The sequence below is a fragment of the Mercenaria mercenaria genome, chromosome 12, assembly GCF_021730395.1.
Source record: "Mercenaria mercenaria strain notata chromosome 12, MADL_Memer_1, whole genome shotgun sequence".
NCBI classification, from domain to species: domain Eukaryota; kingdom Metazoa; phylum Mollusca; class Bivalvia; order Venerida; family Veneridae; genus Mercenaria; species Mercenaria mercenaria.
In genome coordinates, this window is record NC_069372.1 from 48720299 (window position 1) to 48738895 (window position 18597).

At 37.5% G+C, this 18597-nt stretch overlaps 1 protein-coding gene across 2 annotated transcripts in view; it reads right to left on the reverse strand.

Moving 5' to 3' along the window:
- Positions 1-18597, reverse strand: part of LOC128547373 (uncharacterized) — a 147802-nt gene that overhangs the window by 49696 nt on the left and 79509 nt on the right. For both annotated transcript variants that reach the window (XM_053519969.1, XM_053519970.1), the window contains exons 15-18: positions 16720-16807; positions 14055-14189; positions 2366-2513; positions 608-1638 (exon numbers count right to left, since the gene is read on the reverse strand). In XM_053519969.1, coding sequence (XP_053375944.1) covers positions 608-1638; positions 2366-2513; positions 14055-14189; positions 16720-16807 — 1402 coding nt within the window. The remainder of the gene's footprint in view (positions 1-607; positions 1639-2365; positions 2514-14054; positions 14190-16719; positions 16808-18597) is intronic.

Sequence of the window (18597 nt, forward strand, 5' to 3'; positions counted from 1 at the left end):
TAGAAAATATGCTCCGGACAAGGTCTGTGGACACCGCCCGCCCGCCTGCCAGAGGCGTTCCCATAATATGTCCCGTTTTTCAAACGGGCGTATAAAAAGGAATGGGAAAAAAACACAGCAGTGGGTGGGGGTAACCAAGTGTGGGTACACAACTTTACATGTTGATAAAAAGTTTTTTATGTACACTGTAAAAATATGTGGCTATTTAAACAATTAAAGGACAACAACTTTGAAGTTACTAAAGAGATAATGACGAAATATTGTGTGCACTACAACATTATGGAGATCTAAATTCAATTTAAGTTTCAGGGTTCTAGGTCAAATATGTCACAAGTTGTTATGTAGCAGACACTGCCATATAGTAAACACTAGAAACTTCTAAGAGCCATAACTCTGTTACTTGGGCAATTTGACTAAAACTTGACAGGCCGCATAACCTCATAGAAGTGAACATATGGAGTTTTATTTAAATATTCCAAACCATTTCTAGATATTGCTCCAGACGGATGGACGGACAATGCCAAAACTATATGCCTCCAGGGGATAAAAAGACTAACAGTGGTAAAAAAGTGTGGGTACAAATTTTACACTAGTATGTCATACTTACTGACGATGTTTGTACAATTGCCAGGAAAATATCCATTTTGAGGAAGTCTGGCTTTATCCGGAGAAAATAAAACCACATCAACATCTTCCGTGAACAATGCATACTTAACTAGACCACATCGTTTTGAAAACGTAGAACCTACATTTGGCTGATTGCAGTTTATTCCCGTGGGTTGCCACACACGTTTGTCACACAGAATATCTTTCATTTCATTTTCTCTTAATAATACATGTGCACATGTCATTCCAAGACAATTATTGCACGACTGTGACATAAATACACCCATTGTCCCATGTTCAATAACAGGATCATTTCTATTTTTCTGTGTCCTGCTTATGACACAGTTCATTTTTATGTTTTCATGAAAGTCAAAAGGTGACCCACCTTGGCTTCTGTTTATAGTTATTTCTCTTATATCAGTTTTAAATCTGCCAATTTTAGTTGGAAGCTCGTCTTCCTCTATTGGAAGGTAACCCTTTATAGTAACACCAAGTACAATGCATGTCTCTTCAACTAACTTGTGTCTGTCTAGACGATATCCTTTGGATCTGTATGGACTGGGTTCCACAAGTGACAATTTTTTGTGTTGTTTAAAGAAATCAACATCAAGTTTATCAATACATTGTTTTATTTCCCCCCTTTCGTCTGTACCAAGGTGTTTCTGCTTAGCAAGCTCTTTTCTCTTTCTTAAAATAGCTTTCATCTCTGCCGAGCCAGACTGGTAAACACAATCATATTCACAAGTCTCATTCTCATTTTCTTTCTTCCCAGTTATAACAAATATTATATCAGTCTCTTTACCTGGCTGAACTGCAGGAAAAACCTTAAAATTTCCCTCTTTACTTTTATCAATATGGCCACAAATTTTCCTGCAAATTTTTTGTATCAAATCCGACTTTCTCCCCAATTTGATACAAACGATTTTTAGTTGTTCTTTGTCTGGCAATATCCCTTGACTTAACAAAGTTTCAGCATTTTCCCAATCGGAGTGTTCTGAACAGTAGTCCCAGTTATGAGAGTTGTTACTTGTGCTGTAAAATGAAAGGGAAAGAGGGATGTCACTTAATTCTAACTCTTTCACTTCTCTTCAGGATTTATCTATTGATACAAAAAGAACTCAGAGAAAACGTTATCCATTGATACAACAAGAGCTCATAGAAAACGAAATCCCACCTTAATACATTCATTAACTTCACAACGAACATATCTGGTCACTGTGCACTGACCTCAAATCAACAAAAGCTCATAGAACATGATAAGCCCCCTTGATGCATTCGGCAACTACAGAAGGAACAGAAATTATTCGGTCACTTGCACTGAACATTTGACGTTCTGACCTCAAATCAATAATTACTGGTCATTTACAAGTCTTAAGTATGTGTCATTTACCAGTCATAAGTGACCTCGTATATGCTTAGCTCAGTAGGTAAGAGCGTCGGTCTATGGATCGCATGGTCACGAGTTCGATCCTCGGGCGGGGTGCGTGTTCTCCATGACTATTTGATAAACGACATTGTGTCTGAAATCATTAGTCCCCCACCTCTGATTCATGTAGGGAAGTTGGCAGTTACTTGCGAAGAACAGGTTTGTACTGGTTCAGAATCCACGAACACTGGTTGGGTTAACTGCCCCGCCCCCCGTTACATGACTGAAATACTGCTGAAAAACGGCGTTAAACCCAAAACAAACAAACATATCAAATGTGATTTTAGACCAAGCATTATTTAGTTATTTTGCGTAAAAAATCTAATTAAATACTGTGTATCTCCAGAGTCATTCAATTTTGCTGTATCAGGACGCTGTGTCTGGCCACTTAAATCAATGTCATCTGATTCTGTTCTTGTTTTGAAGACATGTTGGTATTTAGGGGCTTCGCCCTCTGGCTTTTCAGGCTCTGTCAAGTTGTCTGAAATGAATATATAAGATTAAAGCAACAAGAAAGCAAGGTGGTTCTTAGTCGTGCAACTGCCATGACTAGGACCTTGAATATACATCATTATCCAATGACTCGTCAATAGTACAAACTGTTTCTTGTAATGATGTATGATTTAGTATGTTGTTTGCTCCCCAAAAACATTTAAATTGCGTTGACACGATTGCTTCAATATTTGAGTTGCCTTTATCTAAAGACTTTTGATCCTTATCTGTATTAAATCTGGCGAGTTAGCCGTTTAAGCGTAAAAACTGATCTCATATGATACTTATAAAATTTCAATACCTAATCAAACTTTATTTCTTAGTATTTAATCTACTTTATGATTCATCCTTGTTCTGGTTACAGCTAAGTTGTGGTAAACAGTAAGATGCCTGTATCACTCACTGTACAGTTTCCAGTGTTAAAGGTGAACCAATCAATCCTTTGGGCAGGTGCTTGACATAGAATACTTTTATACGATTTTGAGAAATCAAAAGCTTTTTGTAAATAGTCCAGGATTGCTACGATAACAAGACCTTCATCGACCCTAAAGCGTTTACTTGTGCACAACTTGTGCACAATGCTTCAAGTGTGTTTGTTTAACGTAATGGTACAAGTACAGAACTAGAGCTATCACCAACAAGAAACGCGGCAATGCCACGAAACCAGGTTTTCAACACTTTTCATAAGAATAAACAAGAGTGCCAGAATGTCACAATATACGCCCGTCAAAGCAAATTTCTTTACTCTAGCATCTGTATTTGCAGATGTAATTTTAATATTGTGATTGTTTAGTAATCATTGTAATTCTTTTGTTTTTCTAAGTCCACAAAAAAACTCCTTACCAGGTAGAGATACCTTAAAATACACCTAAAATTAGAAAGTAACAACTATGTTGTACCACAGAAAAGTGGTCTTGGTTTTTCCCTACGGTCAATTATAAAAAAGTTACAATATAAGTTATTTAAAGTAACAACTAAGGGAAGTTAATCTTAGTCCACACAGAAATCCTTACCAGGTAGAGATTGGTCAAAACACACCTCAAAATTGGATGTAACATGCATGTTGTACTACAGAAAAGTGGTCTCGATTTTTCCCTACGTCTAGTAATGAAAAAGTTACAATATAAGCTATTTATAGTAACAACAAAGGGAAGTAATTCTAAAGAGATGAACTGCGCAAGACACTTCGTCTCATGATGGTGTATAATTGTGCCAAGTTACATCAAAATCCCTCTATGCATGAAGAAGATATGCTCCGGACAAAGTTTTCATTCTTGTATCCTTTGACCTCTAAGTGTGACCTTGACCTTAGACCTAGGGACCTGGTTCTTGCGCATGACACTCCGTCTCATGATGGGAACAATTGTGCCAATATTCATCAAAATCCCTCCATGCATGTAGAAGAATGCTAACCCAAAACCCCATTTTTAGTAACAATGACCTTGACCTTGATCCCAGAAACCCCAAAATCAATCCCAAGCTACAACTTTATATAAGTTTTCTATACACCAAGTTTCATCATGATAGCTCATTCCTAAGTTAAGTTATTGACCGGAAACCCTTTTTCTATTTTAAGTAACAGTGACCTTGACCTTGACCCCAGAAACCCCAAAATCAATCCCAGCCTTTGTCTTGATATAAGCTACATACATACCAAGTTTTATTCAAATATTTTTACCGAAACAAAAGTTATTGACCGGAAACACCAGTCTGACGCCGCTGCCGCCACCGCCGCCGCCGCCGCCACCCCCGCCGCCCGACCGACATCTACCCCAATCTAATAACTCAGGTTTTCATTGAAAACCTGGTTAAAAATGATGGATGTAACCCCTTTCACCTACTGACCTCAAAATAATTTTAGAGGTCATCTGCTGGTCATGATCAACCTCCCTATGAAGTTTCATGATCCTCGGTCAAAACTATCTCAAGTTACTGTCCGGAAAAGGTTTAAATGTTCCGGGTCACTCTGACCTTTTACCTTTGGAACTCAAAATAAATACAGGTCATCTACTGGTCAAGACCAACCTCCATATTAAGTTTTGTGATCCTAGTCCCATTTCTGTAAAATTATTTTAAAATCTGGCTAGCAGTTTTACACATTCAAGAAGGGTTTCTAAAGTTTCCAATAAATATACATATAGGGAAAAGTGACCACGCCCTCTTGAGGCCAAGTTTTTGACAAATCAATATACATGTAATCTAAACACTCTTGGTAGAGGGTCACAAAATGACCATTTGTGTAAAAAAATTTCTTTAATCCAACCAGCAGTTTCACACAAGGAAATTTCTAAAGTTTACGCTATAAACAAATAGAGAAAAGTAACCACATCCTCTGGCGGCCATGTTTTTTGACAATCATAATACTTTAAACAATCTTGGTAGAGGGTCACACAAGGACCATTTGCCTAACATTATTTCAAGAATCAGGCCAGCAGTTTCACAGAAGAAGATTTCTTTTATTTCCACTATACACATAAAGGGTGACTGACCAAGCCCCCTGGCGGCCATGTTATTGACGAATCGTTATAATTGTACGATCTTGGGAGATGGTCACACAAGGACCATTTATGTAAAATCATTCTAAACTCGGGCCAGCAGTTTTACACACGAAGATTTTTTAAAATTTTCCACTATATACATATAGGGAAAAGTGACCACACCCTCTGGCGAGCCGCGACCATGTTATTTGATGTATTAAAATAATTTGAACAATCTTGGTAGAGGGTCACACAAGGACCATTTGTGTAAAATTATTCTAAAATCGGGCCAGCAGTTTCACAAATAATTTTTTTAAGGTTTTCACTATGAAACAGATAGGGAAAGTGACCATGCCCCCTTGCAGCCATGTTTTTTTTACTTATCAGTTTTATTAGAAAAATCTTGGTAGAGGGTGTCATAAGGACCATTTGTGTAAAATTATTAAAAATCAGACCATCAGTTTGGAAGGAGATGTTGTTTGAAGATTTTTCTATTTTGAGCTCTGGCGGCCGCTATTTGAAACCAAGCGGAAACATTTAAATAACATTTTGGTAAAGGATCATTCAAGGAAAATCCAGGCCAAGTTTCATCAAAATGTATTCAGTGGTTCTGGAAGAGATGTCTTTTAAACACAACTGCTGACAAACTAGAATGTGTCTGTAGGACACAGGGTGTGCCTCCCACTGGTACATTTGTCACAAATAAGGTGAAATAATTCAAATGTCTGCAGTCTTAATGGGGTATAGCCTCAAAAAACATGATGGTCCTGAATCGCTCACCTATCCCCACATGACCCAGTGTTGAACTGAGTATGAAGTCGTTATTTCTATTATTTGACAAAGTGACCTAGTTTTTGAGCACATGTGACCTAGATATCATCAAGATAAAAAATTCTGACCAATTTTCATGAAGATCCATTGAAAAATATGACCTCTAGAGAGGTCACAAGGTTTTTCTATTTTTAGACCTACTGACCTAGTTATTGACCGCACGTGACCCATATTCGAACTTGACCTAGATATCATCAAGGTTAACATTCTGACCAAATTTCATAAAGATCCCATGAAAAATATGGCCTCTAGAGAGGTCACAAAGTTTTTCTATTTTCAGACCTACTGACCTAGTTTTTGACCGCACGTGACCCAGTTTCAAACTGACCTAGATATCATCAAGCTGAACATTCTGACCAATTTTCATGAACATCCATTGAGAAATATGGCCTCTAGAGAGGTCACAAGGTTTTTCTATTTTTAGACCTACTGACCTAGTTTTGGACCCTACGTGACCCAGTTTCGAACTTGACCTAGATATCATCAAGGTGAACATTCTGACCAATTTTCATGAAGATCCATTGAGAAATATGGCCTCTAGAGAGGTCACAAGGTTTTTCTATTTTTAGACCTACTGACCTAGTTTTTGACCCCACGTGACCTAGTTTCGAATTTGACCTAGATATCATCAAGGTGAACATTCTGACCAATTTTCATGAAGATCTTGTGAAATATATGTCCTCTAGAGAGGTCACAAGGTTTTTCTAATTTTAGACATACTGACCTAGATTTTGACCCCACGTGACCCAGTTTCGAACTTGACCTAGATATCATCAAGGTGAACATTCTGACCAATTTTTATGAAGATCTTGTGAAATATATGGCCTCTAGAGAGGTCACAAGGTTTTTCTATTTTTAGACCTACTGACCTAGTTTTTGACCGCACGTGACCCAGTTTTGAACTTGACCTAGATATCATCAAGGTGAACATTCTGACCAATATTCATGAAGATCTTGTGAAATATATGGCCTCTAGTGAGGTCACAAGGTTTTTCTATTTTTAGACCTACTGACCTAGTTTTTGACCGCAGGTGACCCAGTTTCGAACTTGACCTAGATATCATCAAGGTGAACATTCTGACCAACTTTCATAAAGATCCCATGAAAAATGTGACCTCTAGAGTGGTCACAAGCAAAAGTTTACGCACGCACGGACGGACGGACGACGGACGCTGCGTGATCACAAAAGCTCACCTTGTCACTTTGTGACAGGTGAGCTAAAAATACGAGAAGGATTCATTATTCTATACCATATACTTTTTGAGCTATGAGCATCAGAAACAAAAAATCCACTATTTTGGCTATTTCATGGGCCATAACTCTGTAATAAATGCTAAAATTCTCAAGAAGAATGCCAAGTGTGCAAGGTCACATTATGATAAAGACTCAAGCAAGGTTCATGAATTTACATTAAATATTTTCTGAGTGAGGCACATAATTAGGTGAAAATGTGCATTTTTCGGCGAACGCCGTCTAAGAACGTATTCGTTACCTATGCCACGTGACTTCAGTTTGCAAATCAAACTACTTGATAACGCATTATAGATAATTTATCAAAATGGAAGATTTATGCAACACTCTGCCTGATTGGACGAGAGTGTCAATTTCTTTCACTCTGTTGATTGTGCTACGCTGTGTGAAATGTAGACAAAGCGTTTATCCTAAACGACGCTGTTCACAGATTTAAAACTAACTTTGGCTCAGTATATTTAGCAAGAATATTAATATATCTCAAAATGATAAGTAAGTTTAATAAATATGATAAAAACCTGTTCAAATACTAACATATATCAAATTAAAAAAAGAGCTGAATACGGTCTTCGTATCACATGAATAAGGGTGTGATAAGAGTCTTTCATGTAGAGAAGTGCTTTTTAAAAGATTTTCCTTGTTACAATTGTCGTCTGTATATGAAAAGGTTTCTTGCTTTTGTGACTTATTCAGATTGCATATTAAAATGAGTACTTGTTTGCTTTGATATATTTGCTATAAATTATTTAACTGATTTATTATATATGAATATTTTTCTTTAGTATGGTATGCAAATATTGAACTCAGTTGAAATCTGTTTTATTATGTATATGCTATATAATGACTGAATCTCATTACACTGAAAGGAGGGTACGCTGCATACAGTTTATCTATGTGATAGACTACGGTCACACTTTGCTTATGAATTAGAAATATTGAAATAATTACAACTGTTTGTTTTGCTTGACCTTCACTTTTATAGGTGTGATGTCATTTTCCAAAGATTCATGAATAGCGAATATGCATTTGTTAAAGCGGGATCAGCTGGCCTATTTTAGAAATAAAAAAAAATATTAAATAAAAAAATGCTTTAATTGATTTTTTTCTCATGTATTCTAATCAAACTTGATTTGTAGCATCTTTATTAGGCCCGCAGCCAACTTTGTTCAGCTGGGACATTTGACCCGTTTAGGGGCTGCTAGAGCTAAAACTAGAAATGCCTTTATACAGCGTCTCATGAACAGCTTGGTGGATCTTTGTCATACTTGGTCTGGAGCATCATTATAAGGTCCTCTTCCAAATTTATTTATATAGGAACTTGGGCTCTATTAAGGGACCACTATAGCTAAAAGTAGATATGCCTTTCTTCGCATTAACCACTAAAATGAATTTGGATTTTTATCAAACTCGATGTGTAACAATATCGTAAGGTCTCCTGCTATTTTATTACAAATGGGGATATGGGCCAATTTAGCTAAAAATATAAACACGTTTAATGAACCGCTTCATGAATCTTCATCAAACTACTGCTGTAATTATTCGTCTAAGGATAAACGAAACAAAATTGCAACCCAACGAAACCTTTGCGAAAAATTAAAAGAGAACCATTTACATTGTTAAAGGGTGGTGTTTAGTTTTGTAATTTAAAAAATGTTAGATGAAAGATGAATGTTAGATGAAAAATTCATAAACTTCTTTCCTTATTACAATTCGCTGACCATCATTTTTAAATATATTTCTTGTTTACTATAACAGGGGCCGTAACTCTAAAATTAGGGGGCGGAGCCAGATGAAAAATAGTAAGTGTACAAGTTCATATCATGACAAAGACTCATGCAAGGTTTCATCAATTTATATCAAATACTTTCTTAGCTAGGGGTGTCACAAGGTGAAATTGTGCATTTTTGACTATATTAGGGGCAATAACTCTAGAATTAGGGCGCGGACCCATATTAAAATAGGAGATGCGAAAGTTCATATCATGATTAAGACTCATGCAAGGTTTCATGAATCTATATTAAATACTTTTTGAGCTAGGCCTGTCACAAGGTGAAAATGTGCATTTTTGACTGTTTCATGGGCCATAACTCTAAAAATAGGGGGCGGAGTCAGACGAAAATTAGTAGGTGCACAAGTTTATATTATGATAAAGATTCATGCAAGGTTTCATCAATTTATATCAAATATTTTTTGAGCTAGGCGTGTAACAAGGTGAAAATGTGCATTTTTGACTATTTCAGGGGCCATAACTCTAACAAGAGGACCATGATGGTCCTGAATCGCTCACCTCTTCCCACATGACCCAGTTTTGAGTATGACGTCGTTTTTTCTATTATTTGACATAGTGACCTAGTTTTTGAGCTCATGTGATCCAGTTTTGAACTTGACCTAGATATCATCAAGATAAAAATTCTGACCAATTTTCATGAAGATCCATTGAAAAATATGGTCTCTAGAGAGGTCACAAGGTTTTTCTATTATTTGACCTATTGACCTAGTTTTCGAAGGTACGTGACCCTGTTTTGAACTTAACATAGATATCATCAAGGTGAACATTCTCACTAATTTTCATGAAGATCTCATGAAAAATATGGCCTCTAGAGAGGTCACAAGGTTTTTCTATTTTTATACCTACTGGCCTAGTTTTTGACCGCACGTGACCCAGTTTCGAAACTGACCTAGATATCATCAAGGTGAATATTCAGATCAATTTTCATGAAGATCCATTGAAAAATACAGCCTCTAGAGAGGTCAAAAGATTTTAATAATTTTAGACCTACTGACCTAGTTTTAGATAGCAGTTGACCCAGTTTCAAATTTGACCCAGATATCATCAAGATGAACATTCAGACCAACTTTCATACAGATCCCATGAAAAGTATGGCCTCTAGAGAGGTCACAAGGTTTTTTTATTATTTGACCTACTGACCTAGTTTTTTACAGCACATGACCCAGTTTCAAACCTGACCTAGATAACATCAAGGTGAACATTCTGACCAATTTTTAGGGAGATCCATTCACAAGTATGGCCTCTAGAGAGGTCACAAGGTTTTTCTATTTTTAGACCTACTGACCTAGTTTTTGACCGCACATGACCCTGTTTCGAACTTGACCTAGATATCATCAAGATGAACATTCAGACCAATTTTCATATAGATCCCATGAAAAATATGGCCTTTAGAGAGGTCACAAGGTTTTTCTATTATTTGACCTACTGACCTAGTTTTTGATGGCACATGACCCACTTTCGAACTTGACCTAGATATCATCAAGATAAACATTCTGACCAACTTTCATACAGATCCCATGAAAAATATGGCCTCTAGAGAGGTCACAAGGTTTTTCTATTATTTGACCTACTGACCTAGTTTTGATGGCACGTGACCCAGTTTCGAACTTGACCTAGATATCATCAAGATGAACATTCTGACCAATTTTCATGAAGATCTCATGAAATATATGGCCTCTAGAGTGGTCACAAGGTTTTTCTATTTTTAGCCCTACTGACCTAGTTTTTGACCACAGGTGACCCAGTTTCGAACTTGACCTAGATATCATCAAGATAAACATTCAGACCAACTTTCATACAGATCCCATGAAAAATATGGGCTTTAGAGAGGTCACAAGGTTTTACTATTACTTGACCTACTGACCTAGTTTTTGACGGCACGTGACCCAGTTTCGAACTTGACCTAGATATCATCAAGGTGAACATTCTGACCAATTTTCATGAAGATCTTGTGAAATATTTGGCCTCTAGAGAGGTCACAAGGTTTTTCTATTTTTAGACCTACTGACCTAGTTTTGGACCCTGCGTGACCCAGTTTCGAACTTGACCTAGATATCATCAAGATGAACATTCTGACCAATTTTCATGAAGATCTTGTGAAATATATAGCCTCTAGAGAGGTCACAAGGTTTTTCTATTATTTGACCTACTGACCTAGTTTTTGATGGCACGTGACCCACTTTCGAACTTGACCTTGATATCATCAAGATGAACATTCTGACCAATTTTCATGAAGATCTCATGAAATATATGGCCTCTAGAGAGGTCACAAGGTTTTTCTATTTTTAGCCCTACTGACCTAGTTTTTGACCGCATGTGACCCAGTTTCGAACTTGACCTAGATATCATCAAGATGAACATTCAGACCAACTTTCATACAGATCAAATGAAAAATATGGCCTTTAGAGAGGTCACAAGGTTTTTCTATTATTTGACCTACTGACCTAGTTTTTGACGGCACGTGACCCAGTTTCGAACTTGGCCTAGATATCATCAAGGTGAACATTCTGACCAATTTTCATAAAGATCTTGTGAAATATATGGCCTCTAGAGAGGTCACAAGGTTTTTCTATTTTTAGAACTACTGACCTAGTTTTTGACGGAACGTGACCCAGTTTCAAACTTGACCTAGATATCATCAAGGTGAACATTCTGACCAATTTTCATGAAGATCTTGTGAAATATATGGCCTCTAGAGAGGTCACAAGGTTTTTCTATTTTTAGACCTACTGACCTAGTTTTTGACGGCACGTGACCCAGTTTCGAACTTGACTTAGATATCATCAAGATGAACATTCTGACCAACTTTCATAAAGATCCTATGAAAAATGTGACCTCTAGAGTGGTCACAAGCAAAAGTTTACGGACGGACGCACGCACGGACGGACGGACGACGGACGACGGACACCGCACGATCACAAAAGCTCACCTTGTCACTTTGTGACAGGTGAGCTAAAAATAGGGGGCGGAGTCAGACGAAAAATAAAAGGTGCACAAGTTCATATCATGATAAAGACTCATGCAAGATTTCCTCAATTTATATCAAGTACTTTTTGAGCTAGGCGCATCACGAACCTCGGACGGACACACGGACAAGAGCAAATCTATATGCCCCCACCACTCATGGGGGGGCACAAACATACGGACGGACAGACAAACACGAACACACACGCACGCATGCACGACAGACACAGCATGAGCTAAAAACATAATATCAAAGAACAAGAGCTGTCGGAGGACTTCAACGCTCGACTATTCAAAAGCCTCGTTAACTGAATGAAGAAACTAGAAATGTGTCCATGGGACACAGATGCCCCCACTACATGACATTAAAATGACAATTTTTTCCCAGATCAGGGGCCATAACTCCTACAATACTGAATGAATCCGGACGCGAAACCCCAGGTGCACAACTGCACATGCTGACCAACATTCCTGTAAATTTTGGTGACTCTAGGTCAAATACTTTTGGAGTTACGCACAACACAACATCAAAATGACCAATTTTTAACTAAGTCAGGGGCCATAACTCCTACACGACTGAATGAATCCAGATGCGAAACCCCATGTGCACAACTGCACATGCTGACCAACATTCCTGTAAACTTTGGTGACTCTAGGTCAAATACTTTTGGAGCTACGCACGACACAACATTAAAATGACCAATTTTTTACTAAGTCAGGGGCTATAACTCCTACAAGACTGAATGAATCCGGACGCGAAACCCCAGGTGCACAACTGCACATGCTGACCAACATTCCTGTAAACTTTGGTGACTCTAGGTCAAATACTTTTGGAGCTATGCACGACACAACATTAAAATGACCAATTTTTTACTAAGTCAGGGGCCATAACTCCTACATGACTGGATGAATCCGGACGCGAAACCCCAGGTGCACAACTACACATGCTGACCAACATTCCTGTAAAGTTTTGTGACTTTAAGTCATATACTTTTGGAGCTAGGCGCGACACAACACTAAAATGACGAATTTTTACAAAGTCAGGGGCCATAACTTCTACATGACTGAATGAATCCGGACGCGAAACCCCAGGTGCACAACTACACATGCTGACCAACATTCCTGTAAAGTTTTGTGACTCTACGTCAAATACTTTTGGAGCTAGGCATGACACAACATTCTCGGAAGGACGGACGGACGGAAGTTCCTACATATGGATACTTATGTGGCTACTCTTTTGTTCTCTCTATTGTTCTTTTAGCCACGTAAGAGAAAAATAGCCACATAAAAGCCTTACGGAATGAATGACATCAAAGAAAAAGTACAGTTACCTATTGTTCCTATAGCCACCTAAGTATGCAAATGTGAGCTTGGACGGACAGGCGGACAGACGGAAGGACAGAAAGACGGAAGGACGGACAAGGGCAAATGTATATGCCCCCCCCCCAAGTGGGGGCATAAAAAGTCAAAAAAGGGGCATAATTTTGTAAAAATGCAAAACAGTGTTATGGAACCTGCACTGAGTGCTTATCAGCTCAATACAGTGGACAAGTGTGTGAAGTTTCAATCCATTCCCATGAGTGGGTACTGAGATACTAGCTTACATATAAGAACTTAACCAGCTTACATATAAGAACTTTACCAAAAACTGATAAGTTGAAAAAGTGGGAATAATTTTGTAAAAAGTGGAGTTATTGAACCTTTGCACTACATGTCTTATCATGACAGTGAACAAGTGTGCGAAGTTTTAATCCATTCAAAATAGTGGGTTCTGAGATACCAGCTTACATACAAAAGCTTAATCAAATCGGGACGTGGACACTGATGCACGGCCGAGTTAAATAGTTCTACTATTCTATGAATAGTGGAGCTAAAACATAACTTTTAGTGCCTCCATTTCTGTTGTTGAGGTAACATTCAAAGCAAACCCCTCTCCTCCCCCACCCCTACCAACACACCTTGACACCTTGTTACAAAAGATAAGGATTTGTTTACCTGTCATTGCAATCTAAGTACACTACTGATGACCTACTTTCAATTTAATAGTCTGAAAAGATGAGCATTAAGGACACTTTCAAGTGAAGTTTGTTTGAAATTCGCCAAGATGTTAAAAAGGGGATGATGTTTGCCAAGAATGTTGTAAAAAGATTGACGACAGATGTTAAGTGAATGCAACAACTAGTACCGCGCACAATGTGCTTGGGTTTGCAAGACTCACCTATTTCTGGTTGTAATTCTGTACCACAATAACACGTGATTGGGTTGAGAAACAAGTTCTTTTGACAAACTTTGCACACTTCAATTTTCTGTGTACAGTTTGCAGCATGCCTCTGGGTCACCAATGATTCCTTTGCTGAAAAATCAAGTGTCAATGCAATATTTGATATATTAATTTTGCACAAAGGTTCGCGAGTGTAACTGCTTTAATTTCATTTGAATAATCTTTTAAACAAGAGGGTCATGATGACCCTGGATTGCTCACCTGAGTAATATGAGCTACATGTTTCAAATGTCAAACTGATGATAAAATATTAAGAAAGTCAGTAGGTCACATTCATGGTCAATGAAATTCAGTTTTACGATTTCAGTGCAAAACTGTGTATGTCATCAAAATTTCAAGACTTTATCTTAAAAAACAAGAAAGTAGGTCAATAGGTCAAGGTCACAGTCAAGTGACATCACCAGGTAATTATAATTAAACAGTCTTGGAAATAGGATCAGATGATTTTTTAAGTATTTTTCCTATATAACTCACATAATAATTAAGTGACCCCAGGGCGGGGCCTCTTTTAACTCCAAGGGCATAATTATAACAATTTTGGTAGAGGACTACTAGACAATGCATTATACCAAATATCAAAAGCCTAGGTCATGTGGTTTCAGACAATAAGGTTTTTAAAGCTTTTTCCTATATAAGTCTATATAAAACTTGGGACCCCCAGGGCAGACGCTTTTTTCACCCAAGAGGTACAATTTTAACAATTTTGGTTGAGGATAAGACAATGCTACAAACAAAATATCAAAGGTGTAAGTGTTGTGGTTTCAGACAAGAAGATTTTTAAACTTTTTTTTCCTATATAAGTCTATGTAAAATTTGGGACCCCCGGGGCGGGTCCACATTTGACCCTAGGGGGATAATTTGAACAATCCTGGTAGAGGAATGCTAGATGATGCTACATGCCAAATATCAAAGCCCTAGGCCATGTGGTTTTGTACAAGAAGATTTTCAAAGTTTTCCCTATATAAGTCTATATAAACCATGTGACCCCCAGAGAGGGGCCATATTTGACCCTAGGGGAATAATTTGAACAATTTTGGTAGAGGACCACTAGATGATGCTACATACCAAATATCAAAGCCCTAGGCCATGTGGTTTTGTACAAGAAGATTTTCAAAGTTTTCCCTATATAAGTCTATATGAACCATGTGAGCCCCAGGGTGGGGCCATATTTGACCCTAGGGGGATAATTTGAACAATTTTGGTAGAGGAACATTAGATGATGCTACACACCAGATATCAAAGCCCTAGGCCCTGCAGTTTTGGACAAGAAGATTTTTAAAGTTTTTCCTTTCGGTTGCCATGGCAACCAGAGTTCTGCATGAAATTCAATTCTTTGAATAATTTTGAAAGGGGACTACCCCAGGATCATTCCTGTGAAGTTTGGTGTAATTCTGCCCAGTGGTTTTCAAGAAGATTTTTTTAGAAATTGTTGATGGAAGACGCACGACGCACGACTTAGACGCACAACTGACGACGGACGACAGACATCAAGCAGTCACAATAGCTCACCTTGTCACTTTGTGACAGATGAGCTAAAAAGGCAGCAGAATTCTAATGCCTGTAACATGAATATATCACGAAGGCCATAAGAACGAAAAACTCGGATTATCCTACGATAAATCACCCTTGGGAACTTGTTATTTCAATTCTAACACAACATACTAGTACATGTATTAACAGTGGTAGAAAAAATGGTAACTACATTTTACGACCTGATCAGATGACGTCAATGCACGCGCATGGTTATCGCAAAATTACCGTTTGGCTGATGGTCTTCTATGTGTATATAGGTTATCTGCTGTTCGTGTTAGAATATCATTTTAAAAGTCTTCATAATTTTCTCAATTTCAACAGATAAAGTCGTCTTTTTAAAGGTGGTCAATCACATTTAATCAACATTTAATGACATTTTTTTACTTTTTGTATATTCTGGTAGAGAATTATTTAAGGAACAAAAAGACCGATTACATAGAGTAAGATTCCTATTGTATAAATATAAATGTATATTTTATTATTTTTATAAAATTTTGTAATTACTCCCCTTTAATATGAAAGTATATAAAAAGCTGGGTATTTCTTTTTATTTCGATACAATGTCTAGTTTTTTTACATTTGCATTTGATAGACATATCAACTATTGAACAATCTGAACCAAAATTCAAGTTTAAAAGCTGTGTGTAGCTTCTGAATTCATTTATTTCCAATCTATCTTGGTTGCGCAACCAAGATAGGAAAAGGGAGGTAATAATAATTTTTCAAACTTGCGTTTCTAATGAATTCCATCTAAATACATAATTTTTAATGCAAATATTTTACAAATATATTACAATATGTCTAATATTTATACATTTCCTTAGGCAAAGTATGTTTATCAAATTTATACTTATGATAAAATAACTCTATCTTGGTTGGGCAACCAGGATAGGAAAATGAAATTTTAAAAATACCTCCAGTGAAAATCTAATTTGTATTAAGTGTTAAGTGAACATAAATGAGTGTAAATGATCAGATGCTAAAGTTTCGAACAAATCCGTTACATGGCCAAAATCTGATTATCCACCTTTAATGTCAAATCTTCAGATCTTACATTTTTCAATCTTACCTTTCGGATTTATCATGCATATATGACATTTGTCATGGTCTTCTGTAACGTCTAGTATCTTGTTTTGACCAAAGTCCTTCCAGATTGCCTTAATGGGTAGGGAAAAGAAAATATTTTAAAATGTGATACTTATAATCTGGTAAATTACTGTTTATATCTGATTTCCAAGTTACTTTGTCCATGTTTCGATGAAAATGCAAATCTTTCAATATGTTTTGTTGAACTTTAAACCAAAACATAACTGACCGAATAACAGACACTGACCAAGGTGTCTTAAAGCACTACAAAATATGTACATTTTATTACATCTCATGCAAAGATTCAAAGAATCTCGTCTACTTACCGTGGTTTTCGCTTACTGCATTCTATGCTTAGTTTATATAATTATTAGTTCTATGCTCCAATAGGATACCTTTTTATGCCCCCCTTCGAAGAAGGAGGGGAATATTGTTTTGCAGATGTCGGTCGGTCGGTCTGTCGGAATGTAGACCAATCCGTTTCTGGATGATAACTCAAGAATGCTTGGGCCTAGGATCATGAAAGTTGATACGGAGGTTGGTCATCACCAGCAGATGACCCCTATTGATTTTGAGGTCTGTATGTCAAAGGTCAAGGTCACAGTGACCCTGAATAGTAAAACGGTTTCCGGATGATAACTCAAGAACACTTGGGCCTAGGATCATGAGTTGATAGGGAGGTTGGTAATGACCAGCAGATGACCCCTATTGATTTTGAGGTCAGTATGTTAAAGGTCAAGGTCACAGTGACCCTGAACAATAAAACAGTTTCCGGATGATAACTCAAGAACGCTTAGGCCTAGGGTCACGAAAGTTGATAGGGAGGTTGGTCAGCACCAGCAGATGACCCCTATTGATTTTGAGGTCAGTATGTCAAAGGTCAAGGTCACAGTGACCAGGAACAGTAAAATGGTTTCCAGGCAATAACTCAAGAACGCTTGGGCCTAGTGTCAGGAAAATTGATAGTTAGGTTGGCCATGACCAGCAGATGACCCCTATTGATTTTGAGGTCATTATGTCAAAGGTCAAGGTCGCATTGGCCAGGAACAGTTAAACGGTTTCTGATCTTCTTGTCCAAAATCATAGGGCCTAGGGCTTTGATATTTGGTATGTTGCAAAATCTAGTGATCCTCTATCAAGATTGTTCAGATTATTTCCCTGGGGTCAAATATGGCCCCACCCTGGGGGTCACATGGTTTATATAGACTAGTATAGGAAAAAAAACTTTGAAAAACCTCCTGTCCAAAACCACAGGGGCTAGGGCTTTGATATTTTGTATATGACATTATCTAGTGGTCCTCTACTAAGATTGTTCAAATTATTCCCCTAGGGTCAAATATGGCTCCGCCCTGGGGGTCACATGGTTTACATAGACTTATATTGGGAAAAACTTTGAAAATCTTCTTGTCCAAACCACAAAGACTATGGCTTTGATATTTTGTAATGTAGCATCATTTAGTGGTTCTCTACCAAGTTTGTTCAAATTATCCCTCTAGGGTCAAATATGGCCCCGCCCCAGGGGTCATATGGTTCATATAGACTTATATAGGGAAAAACTTAGAATCTTCATGTCCATATAACTTACATCATTCAAATTTGGACCACATGTATAGTTTTGAGTGGCAAGATGAACCTTGACATGAGTTGACCTTGATCTTGACCTAGTGACCTACTTTCACATTTTTAAAGGTACAGGCTTCATATTTGGACCACAGGCATAGTTTTTTGTTCCAAAATAAAATTTGACCTTGATTTTGACCTAGTGACCTACTTTCACATTTCTCAAGCTACAGCCTTCAAATCTGAACCACAAGCATAGTTTTGTGTACTGAAATGAATTTTGATCTTGAGATTGACCTAG